The sequence below is a fragment of the Limulus polyphemus genome, unplaced genomic scaffold, assembly GCF_000517525.1.
Source record: "Limulus polyphemus unplaced genomic scaffold, Limulus_polyphemus-2.1.2 Scaffold4878, whole genome shotgun sequence".
Taxonomy (NCBI): domain Eukaryota; kingdom Metazoa; phylum Arthropoda; class Merostomata; order Xiphosura; family Limulidae; genus Limulus; species Limulus polyphemus.
In genome coordinates this window covers 10,664-22,570 of record NW_013670488.1, presented here as the reverse complement: position 1 = coordinate 22,570, position 11,907 = coordinate 10,664, and the positions used below count along the sequence as shown (strand labels likewise).

The 11,907-nt window shown below is 29.5% G+C and overlaps 1 protein-coding gene across 2 annotated transcripts in view; it reads left to right on the top strand.

Annotated features, from left to right (window-relative positions):
• The window catches only part of LOC106471816 (thyroid adenoma-associated protein-like), a 65,544-nt gene extending 55,808 nt beyond the window's left edge, over positions 1-9,736 (top strand). For both annotated transcript variants that reach the window (XM_022400421.1, XM_022400423.1), the window contains 6 exons: positions 1,997-2,099; positions 3,227-3,259; positions 3,667-3,788; positions 6,105-6,189; positions 8,077-8,197; positions 9,279-9,736. In XM_022400421.1, coding sequence (XP_022256129.1) covers positions 1,997-2,099; positions 3,227-3,259; positions 3,667-3,788; positions 6,105-6,189; positions 8,077-8,197; positions 9,279-9,490 — 676 coding nt within the window. In that variant the 3' untranslated portion in view covers positions 9,491-9,736. The remainder of the gene's footprint in view (positions 1-1,996; positions 2,100-3,226; positions 3,260-3,666; positions 3,789-6,104; positions 6,190-8,076; positions 8,198-9,278) is intronic.
• Positions 9,737-11,907: the final 2,171 nt, after the last annotated feature.

Below are 11,907 nucleotides of genomic sequence, written 5' to 3'. Positions count from 1 at the left end.
ATTCCTAAACTTGTTGGTTTGTAATATAGATCTGTTTCCTATATGATAATTAAGTTGATTCCAAACTTGTTGGTTTGAATATAGATCTGTTTCCATATGATAATTAAGTGATTCCAAACTTGTTGGTTTGAATATAGATCTGTTTCCATATGATAATTAAGTGATTCCAAACTTGTTGGTTTGAATATAGATCTGCTTCCGTATCAGTAGAGTATAGGGGTTTCCCTACTGTATATTTAGTTTTTTAGACCACTACCTTACTTTTTCTGTCATGAAGTAACATTGATTTCATTGGAAACACTTGTCAAATGTAAAATCATTGGGAGATGGATTGTTCTAAAATTCAATTTGATAACTTCAACTTTAAATAACTTTCATGCCTTAGTATATTCAATTGACAGTTCTTGTGCAAGGATTTAATAAGATCAGTTGGTGACCCCAACATTTTAAAATGCACAATAAGTTATTGTATAAAGTTAAAAACAATAGAAAAGTTAAAAACCTCTACTTGTTTTGATGGAACATGCTCCAATATGACACAGAAAATTTAATTTATATACCCATGTAAACACATTTGTACAATTTACATATTGTACAGTGGTGCCATCTACAAAATTTATTTTCAGAAAGTTACTTCCTTGGCAGCAGGACCTAAATCTTTATTCAAAAACATTTTGTTTTTAGCAATTTCTAATTCTCGTATATTTAATTCATTTCCCAATCAATAAAATGTGAAGAGTTTGACACATGTTCTGCCAAGGCTGAATCAGTAGTTTTTAATTTATCAGTGGCGTTTTTATGTTCGTTAATTTCAAACTTCAGATTTCTACTTGTCTGTCCAGTGTAACCCAAATCACACCAACAATAAATTTTATAAATTCCACATCTATCCTTTACTTCAGTTTCATCTTTACCACCATTAATGATATTAATTATTTTTAATTGAGGAGTAAAGGTTATTTGATAACATTTATTTTTTATGAACGTATTACCTGTTTTTGTCATCAGTGAGGGAACATACAGTAAACATTTTCTTTCCTTATTGTCTGGTACATTCAGAAATTTGTAATTTATTACAATGTTTTTTAATACATCCTGTGTTTAATATAAGGTTAATAACCTCTACCAATTTCTGTATATTTTAAATAATTCAATTCTAACATCAAATCTCATTACATAAAGAAACATTAATAATCCTATGAGAAAAGACTAAAATGAGTACATGTTTTGTGATAATGGATGACACGATCTTGCGTGTGGCTTCATGGCAAATGAGAACGGCTTCCTGTATACCAAAATAGAAAGAAAGCCACCCTCTCTTTTTACAGAAACGTCTAAAAAATTCAAACAACCCACTTCTTCAACTTCTCATTTTATTGTTGGGTTGACCTAATCAAGATGTTTCTGTAAATCAATTAACGTGTCATTGCCATGCTTTCGTACCTCTGGTTTTTTCACTGAGGTATCTAGCACCCGAGTTTCAACATCAAACATGAAAATGTCTACTAACTGTTTGTTTACTGTTTGTAAATTCCATTACCCATCTTAAAATAACTATTAGTTAGACAGAGCTTTGTTAAACTTTTTATACTTGTAGATGTGAAAAACATTTATTGGCTAATAACCTATTTTCAAAATAATTTGATACTTCTTCTGTTGGTACATTTGTGAACAAAGATACTACATTAAATGAAACAAATCAATCATTTTCTTCTAACCTTTTCCTATGTTATAAGTCTCAAGTTCAATTTGAGATAGAAGTGGTTGTTTTTTTATTTTGAAGTAATATCCAAGCCAACTAAACAAATATACTACATCAAATGAAACAAATCAATCATTTTCTTCTATATTAAGAATTTGTATTAATTTAGAAATAAGATTATAAAACAAAATAATCTTGTAGTTAACTAACCAGTTGATTCTGAATTCAACAGCTATAATTTTAACAACATTTGTTTTTATTCAGTTAAGACAAATATCTAATATATTTTATCAGTTTATGTGAGGGAATACTGATGCTATTACAAGAAGAAGATACTGATGTGCGTAGGGAAGCAGCCCTCTTTGCTTCACGTTTGTGTGACACATCTCATGATCAGGTAATAACATACAGTTGAAGAGTAGGCCTTATGATTATTTAAAAAAATATAAAATGGGCAGAATATTGTTAATTATTAATTGTTCTTCTAGTATTACATTCTAGATGACACTAAAACAAGCTCTTAAACTGTTGAATGCATGAGAAAAATTTGTTAGAGATATTTCACTGATGTATATTTTAAGATACGTCACCACCTATTGTTAGCAGCTATCACGGAACAAGAAATTAAGTACTGTGGTTATATTTAAAAATTACTCCTGATAATATTTCCTATTTTTAGAAATATTGGAAATATCTCAGCTTCTCATTTGCATAGATTAAAGGCACATTGTTAATATTGTAACTATTTATTTTAACAGATCAAAGTTATCTAATCAATGAAACTTGAAATAATACTTGTCATAATATTTTTGTAGTATATTGTATAGTATAATCAGTACTTGACAGACGTTTGTGTGTGTGTGTGTCCACTTGTAACTGGCACACCATTGAAGTGATTGTCACCAAATCTGGCATATACCATTAAGCCCCCCCCCCCCCCCCCCCTAGGAAGGGACATGGGGAGGGAAGTGTCTGGATCTGACCTCTGGGATGACCTGGTGGCTAGGGCACTTGACTCACAACATGCTGGTCATGGGATTGAATTCCATCACTGAACATGCTCACCCTTTCAGCTGTGGGGTTGTTATAATGTGACAGTACATCCCTCTATTTGTTGGTAAAGAGTAGCCCAAGATTTGGCAGTGGGTGGTATTGACTAGCTGTCTTCCCTCTAGTCTATCTCTTGAAAATTAGGGATGGTTAGTGCAGATAACCCTCAAGCAGCTTTGTAAACAGACTTACTCCCCTTTGTCACTCCATGCAGACCCCTATATCTTCACCGTGAATTGAATGAATAGAAAGTTAGCTATGCAAGTGTGTAACTGTGTTATTGTTATTCTTGGCTAGTTTGACACTTGATTGACCACCCAAAAGTTCTAGATCTGCACTGAAGTTATCAAGGTAATGTTGTTTTATAAATGATGGTCAAGAACTGCCCCGTCACCTTGGGTATAATAGTGTAGAAAGAGCCAGTTACATTTATCTGAAGATTATCACAAGTTTTATTTTTTTTCTGTATTATAGCAACTGAAGATTCACAGCAGTATTGGAGTTAAGGTAAGAGAATGTCAGAGATTAAAGGTACTACTATGTTAGAGGACTAGTTACAGTCATTTTAAGGTTGTGTGAACCAGTTTCATCATTTAATATGCACCTCTCTTACTAACATAATTCAGTTCACTTTTTTTTTTCTGCAATCAGTTATCCAAGTGTTTTTGTGTACTTAAAAGGGATATTTAGGTATCTTGTACTATTTAATAGTATTGCAAGAGAGTAAAATGAGTATCATTTTGATTATTTTTTGTTTAACTAGCGAGTTCCACATTATTCATTTCAGCTATAAATTGGAATTTTTAAGCATTAAGTGTTTCACATTTATGTTATTATAGCTATAAAAAATCTTTCAGTGCTGGGGATTTAAGTTTTCTTTATTTATTTATTTTTTGTTTCTCTTTTCACTGTAGTACATTTTAGAGTGGATGAACAAGAATATAGGACAATCCCCAAATTATCTGGATTTTTTGTGGAAACAGACTCACAGTGAGCCAGCTCTTCATCAAGTGTTGCAAGATCATTGTTGTAATAGGTTTGAACGTTTTGTTATCTGTATATTTAATTTTGTGTGTTCAAATAAAATACGTTTTGTTTGTGATAACTGTTAGATTAAAAAAAAACCATTGTGATCTGAACTTGTACTGCTATTGATTAGATAAAACTGTTTTGTCTGTGTTGGCTACCATTACCTGATCAGTTCTAGTATTTACATCATGTTTCATAAGTTACACAGTGAAAAGTTTCTAGTCCAGACATTGACAATCTAATAGTCCGGACATTGACAATCCAAATGTATACATATCTTTCCCTCAGGAAATTTAATCAGTAATCCATATATTCACATTCTAGATCCAAACAGCTGTTTCTTGTAACAAACACTTCCCATGGATTCATGATTCAGTAATCCATATATTCATGCTATAGATCCAAACAGCTGTTTCTTGTAACAAACACTTCCCATGGATTCATGATTCAGTAATCCATATATTCATGTTCTAGATCCAAACAGCTGTTTCTTATAACAAACACTTCCCATGGATTCATGATTCAGTAATCCATACATGACTCCATGAAAGTCAAGTATGGGTTCAGAACAGGAAACAAGGTGATAATTATTGACCACAAAACACCTGCACCCTCAGTGGGTACTGGGTTGTATGACAGTTTTCCTGAGAATGATGACCTTCACTTGCAGTGGGTACTGGTTTATGGCAGTTTTTTTTTAGAAAGATATACATAATAGTGATGTACATGTAAACTATAACAGATATCAGAGTGGTTTATGTCACGGTACTCCAAAACAAAGACACATAAGAAATATCAGAATATTAAAACACAATATTTATATATACAAGAAAGCAATACATGTACTGTGTATTTGTATTCTATAATGAAGTCATCAGTTGAAACAAAACAATGTTTATGGAAAATAATGACAAATTTTAGCACATTGATTATGAAATTTGTATAATTCAATGATTTATAAGGAAATGAACTGCTACGTTTAATGTATGCACAGTTTTTTATTAACTTATTACAAGATACAGCTTTACAGTAAGGAAGAATATTTTTATAACGGGTGTGACATTTCGATCGCTAATGCAATCATTCTCAAGTACATAAGATTTTTGAAAACGATCACAATGGTGATTGAAACGTTGTACCTGTTTTAAAAGTATTCTTCCTAACTGTAAAAGCTGTAACTTGTAATAGAATAACAATTACAATCAGTATGTAAACTCAAAATGAAATAGTAGTTTTTTGTTTACAAGTTCCATTCCCATCCTAATTTGTTTGCACCAATACATTCATCAATCAATTATCCATAAGTACTTCATTTTGACTGTGTTTTAATTAACGAGGTTTAACTGTAATTTGTTTCTTATTTGACCTATTCTAATATAGAATTTATATTTAGTAAAGAATATTTTGCAAACATTTATTATTACAAAAGATTTTTGGACTTTTTTTTATCTAGTTTGTTTAACTAAATTGTTTTGCTGAGACAGCTTTCTTTACATTTCATTCATAAATTATAAATAGAATCCTAAATTCTCTTTCATGCTTTAAAATTAAATGTTTTCACTGCAAAAATTAGATTTAAGAAAAATGTGTTGCTACTAACTTGTTTGTTTTGCTGAAATCGTCAGTAACTTGTGAATTTTTTAAATTTTATTTTTTCCCAGAATAAACTGTGTAAGTTACATTCTTAAGAAATAAATATCACGTTAATATCTATATTACTAGTTTTATTTTCCCCAAAATAAAATGTAATGTAATGAATAGATTGTATGATTTACTTCCCAAAATAAATCTATCTTTTTTTTCTATCTTTATTAGCTATTAATTTTTAATTTTAACACATTATGAATTTCCATTGTCAGTTGAATCAATAAATAAATTTCTAATTTTTTCTATGTTCACCTGTTTTATCCACCCCCTCACCACACACAAAAAAATAAAACTAATTTAGTTAATAAATTACTAATTCAAATATTTTAGCAATTTTCCAGCATCATTATTTCATTTCATTAAAAAAAAAATACTAATTAATAAGAGATCAATATTATCTAGTAGTTTTTTTTTTCTAACACATGATACCCAAGTTTCATAAAAGAAAAAGTTTGTCTGTTGTAAAAAAAACTTTGCTAAAATGTAAATTTTTTTTCAGTTTATGGGAACTGGTTATTTTTGTTTTTGTAACTATTAATCTAGTACATGTGATGTTTTCAGGATAAAAAAAAAACTAAGACAAAACTTGAAAATTTATATAGTGTGTATATTTGTACATATTGTATACATTTAGAATCCATTACAATTTTCTAATGCCTTTTTAACCTTCCTGTAGGCTACGTATGTTATTCGAGCAAGAAGAAATCAACATTTTTGCGGAGCCACTGTACACTCGCACTTACTTTTTTCAACAAATAAAGGTAAACGTTTCCATTTCATCTTAAATATTACATCTGTAATTTCCACCCATATACTCTTTTATTATCATTATCATCGTAGTAGGCTACACATGTCCAATCATAAAATCAAATTCTGTGTAAAGATGGACTTATATTAACATAAATATAGCATAAAATAATCCATAAATTTATTCATTCGTACATCACAGTAATAACTATCAGCTGGGAACACATTTCACTTCAAGCCTGAGCTTGGACAAGTAGTTAGTGTATCAGACTGTGCATCCTAAGGTCTGAAGTTTCAAGGTGCACTGCTATCAAACAAACCGTTTTACAATTGCAGTTGTGGGTACCTTATAAAACTGACAGTCAATCCTTCTGATCAGGTAGGAATAGCTGCAGACATTTTGCCTTCTCTCTGATCTATGTGTCAAAAATTAGGGATAGCATTACCTGTGTGTATATGCTGCCATTCAGGTGAACAAACGATGTCCTTCGTAGTTGTCAAACTTAGACAGTGACTTGATCCATTGTAGTTAAACACAAGTAAAAGAATTTGTTACACATGCTTAGATAACTAATCATGTTAATAATGTAAACATGTTTTTTGATAACTATTACAATAAAATTAAAACACAATCAGTATTATAGTTTTATTTTTTTAATTATTCCATTAAAAACCAACATAAGAAGAGTAGAAACACAGTGACATTAATAAAAAAAAGGACATTTAATTTTGTTGTAAGTTACAGTTGACATACAACTCCCCAAACAAGGACAAACTAATTGTTTTCGATATGTGAAAAAGAGGATCGTTATAAGTTAGCACTTTATGGTTCATGTCATAAACTAGAAGAACATACTACTTGAAAAAATAAATTTTTAATAAGTCAGGAATTTTATGTGATATGAAATTCAAGTTAAAAATTTCAGTAACATGAACTATTTCCTCTAAATGTTGATTCAAATTTAACAAGAATCTATAACATAGAAGGTGGCAAACTCCCTAGAACAAGAAATAATTAAGGCTAAGAGGAAAAAAGAATATTAGGCTTATAAAGGTAATATGTAGAAGGCTTTGTCTAGTTTCTTTAACAAATATTAAAAACTAAAAGAGATGCCAAAAATTTCTGTATGGCATCATTCTAGTTATTAATCCCAGACTTTGCTATTATTAACACACCCTTTAATTTACATTTTGTATGTTTGGTTTTACATGATCTATCAAATATGTATGGGGCTGAAATAAAATACACAACCATAGAGATAGTAATTTTTATATGCATTTGTACTTTGATAGTTGTACTCAAACCAGAGTCAAATACTTTTGTAACACTGAGTAAAATATCAGTCAGTCAAAAATCATATTGATGGTTAGCCCATTCAGAAATTGGGTCCCCCCATATTAGTAGCTTAATTGGAAAGATAAAGCAAGAACTGGCTATCGAGGAATGGGTATCTGAAAAAGCACATAATAAAGAGTTCCTTACTGGGATGCCACCCTTACAATAAAGGTTAAATTTAAAACAAAGACAATTGTACATTTCACCAATATTTTGTGAAACCATAATAGTGATAAATGAAATATTTTTGAAATGTACAGTTACCTTTGTTTTCATCAATTCTGTAATTATGGAGTTTCACCAAGTACCAGCAGTTTCAAGCATTAGTTATACAAGTTTACTGCTGAAATGATATTTGAAAAGAGAAAGGTAAAGATAAGAAAAGAAAAATATCAATCATGACAATTACAATATAATAAGAAATTTCATCTCTGTACAAAACTCTGGCATAAAGATTAAAATTAAAAGAAATCAATTAGTGTTTACATATGAATATACTAGTCATGAAGTAAATCATCCAAAAATATTGTTTGTTCATATCAATAAAGTCTAAAATTTTATTCAGGCTGTAACCAAGAATGATGTTCTGTGGAAACTGAGTGAAAATGTGAACTGGATTACACAAAAACTTCATGAATGTTGTAAAATCTGTGAAGCTTTGGATGAAAATAGTTTACTAACATCAGGTAGTTATATAGAATATTCAAGTTATTCAATATCAATGGATAAATAGAATTAGATAGTTATTTTAAAAGTATTTGTTTTAAAAACAATTTAGTTTATTATATTTAAATTGAAAGAAAATGTTTTTTGTGCTTTCTTTTCTTTTAATTTAGGACTGCTGGTATATATTAAATGATTTTCGTTTTTTTAGAGTTACCAGATAATTGCAGAAATAATGAAAGCAAAATAAAACTTATTGATGGTTGGTAATAACTTAAAAAACTGATATATGATTAAAGAATTGTTTGTGCTTTCAATATTTACATGATATAACAGTGATATAAAATAAAAATTTATCCAAACTGCAGAAATATAATTAGACGTAAAGGAAATGTTATTTTGAATATTTGTTTTTACCATTAAACAAAATATACATGTATTTTATTTTTTTTCTAATGGACTTAGAATTCACAATTAGTACCAATCAGTGGCTCAGCTGTAAGCCTGATGGTTTTTAGCACTAAAATTTGGGTCCAATCCCTATAATGGGCACAGCACAGATAGCCCATTGTATAGTTCTTTGCTTAACAACAACCAAACAATATAGTGACTAAGTCTCTATACTGTGAAATTGTAGAAGACTGAGTTGTTTTGCTTGGTCTAAAATCTATTTGCATATGATAGTTTGATTAAACAGTTTATTATCATCAGGATTCCAATATCTGACACATTATTTAATATCTTTTTATCTTTATGTAAAATTTCAAGAAATATATATTTATTTCTTTTATTTTGACTTAATATGAAATTCCTTAAACAGCAGTTATAGTTCATAAAAAAGCTATAAAGTAAATCTTTAATTTTTTCATATTAGAGATATTATAAGATATTAAAAGAATTTACCTAGTTTGAAATCCAACAAAAACATTAATTTAAAACTAGTGGTTTTATTTCATTTTCTATGTTTTATTATAATGTTTTTAAAATTATTGTGAGTCTTTAAACCTTAGTTAAAAGTCATTAACTTGAATTAATTCTCTGTTGTATTTAAATATTATTATTTTTCCTTTGTTAATTAATTTTTCTACCTCATTATTTTTACAGGATGTTCTGGTTTAACAGTATTCCAGGAAACAAAGGTTTTAGTAGCTATAATGAAATTCTATGTACGGCTCAACTGGATGGAAGTTTTAGTGGGCAAAAGTCCTTTCCATTTATCACATCAACAACAAATTAACTGTTTGAAGACTTACAGAATGAAACTAGAAAGTTTCTTCAGTTTTATTAAATGTTTAGATTTTGAAAATTATGTTTAATGTTATATCCAGGCCTAGTGATATGTCAGATTTTTTAAATAAGTTTTTATTTTTATATTTTACAAATAGAAACTTAACCAGTGAGTGTACAATTATGAAAAAGTACTAAGTGATATGAGTTTAGGCTAATTCCCTCTTTACAGTAAACATATTAGTAAAATGATGTATCATAAATGACAAAGAACAACCTCATTGTACTATAAATATGTAAAACTTCTACAAATAAACAGTTCTGTTGATTTTAAACTATGTGTACGTGAACTCCTGTTATTTATATGTTATGAGATTATATTACAGAGAAAATTACTGTAGTAAAAACATAGATATTTATGTACTTTACCTTGTTGAATTATTGTTTCTTCTGTAATTACATAATGGTTATTCAAAATACTAATTTTACCTTGATTTGTAACAGGTCAGGATTATCTTACATTGTCATTACTTTAGGTAGTGTTAACAGGTCAGGATTATCTTACATTGTCACTACTTTAGGTAGTTAAGATAATCCTGACCTGTTAATATTGTCACTACTTTAGGTAGTGTTAACAGGTCAGGACTATCTTACATTGTCACTATTATAGGTATTGTTAACAGGTCAGGATTATCTTACATTGTCACTACTTTAGGTAGTGTTAACAGGTCAGGACTATCTTACATTGTCACTATTATAGGTAGTGTTAACAGGTCAGGATAGCATTGTATGTAATATTACAGAATTTAGGGAATTTGTATAAGCTATCAAAGCATGAGTTAAGAAATACGATAAAAATAATTTTGCTACAAGAAAATTATGTAAAATGTTACATCAAAAAATTTCAATTTTCCAAAAATATTAATACAGAAAATATTTCTACTTAAAATTTGTTTACCATTTCTACTAAATAAATTTGTATTTTAAATTGTACGATCAATATATTTCAATACCTAAAAAATAGTTTGTCTGCTATAAAATCATTACTTGTCTTGAATGTCTGTTTTAATATATTCATTAATGTTAGTTGTTTGAATTTCATTAATGCATTTAACTCTATGTAAACTCTTAATTCTTTTTTTTTAGTTAACTTAGGCTTTGAGTTAACTCTTTCTAGGTATTTTCTGGACATTACTATTCTTTATATCTGTCATCTTCAAATTATATTACTTTCAAACTATACATTTAATTTAAAATACCTTATAATAGTAATGTTTTATGTACTTCAATTTATTAAATAATTTATTGATATTACAAGTTTCATTTTTAATAAAACATTAGGACACATGACAAACATTCTTATACCAACTTTTTTCTCTCCCACTTTCTTGGGGGTTGTGGGTTGACCCTGTAGTAGAGCTGGGCTTGAATCCATGCGATACCACTAAATTTTGCTCTTGCTTTTAAGTCGTTGTTACATTATAAATATGACAGTAATTCTCTTAGTGTGGATAGTAGGATGCTGCTGATTGGCTGCTTCCCAGCTGGTCAGTAATTCAATATTAAGGATGGTAGCAGATAGTATTAGTAGCTTTGTCATAAATACAAAATTATATATTGTTAGAGTTATTGAGTTCCAAGTTTTCCTTGGAGAATTATAGTTGATTTCCTAGAGAGGGGTAGTAGCTTGATAGAAATGAAAGGTTAAACAGTGCCTATTGATTTGTAATAATACATTTGGAATTATTCTCAAGAACGAGGTTGTTAATATCATCACCCAGAGCTGTATTTTTAGCTGTTTGGCACTGATTTTGATTTCCGTTTTAGTTATGGGTCTTGTGCTGATATCCTCAAACAAAGGCAGATGAGAGTTGATATTGTTAAGTGATACTAGATTAAATTCTTTGTTATTATTTCTAATCTGAGTGTTAACTTTGAGGAAATCATCATCAGTGTTGCTCATCGCAGGTAGCTAGAATATACGTTTTTTGATAAGCTGCGAAACGTTTGACTTTTTCCTTGCTGGGTTGTGGCAATCACATTTTTGTGCTCAATCTTATGGTTAGATTGAGAATATGGGTCAGAAATTGATTTGAATTTGTGCCAGAAAAGTGCAGGGTTGGGTCCATACCTCATCTATTGAAGAGCGGAAACTTTTTCCAGTTTAAATCCTGTTGTTGGTTGATAAGTTTTTTGATTAAGTTGTGTCTACTATTTATGAGGAATAAGTGTTGTGGTCAACATTGGTTGGTGACTAGACTAAGAATTTCCTGAAGTTAGTTACCACGATTGAAGGTATCGAAGCTTATTTTGTGTTTGAACTATTTCCCTGATGGCAGTGGAGATTGTTTTAGTTATAGTGAGGACATACTTATCTATATTGTCTAGAGTACTCATGCATGTGTCTGGTGGAAATTTGGTAACAGTAGTTTTAAAACTTTCCCATTTGGTTTTGATAAATTTAAGAACTGGGGTTAATGGATAATCAGCGGTTTTATCTCCAGTG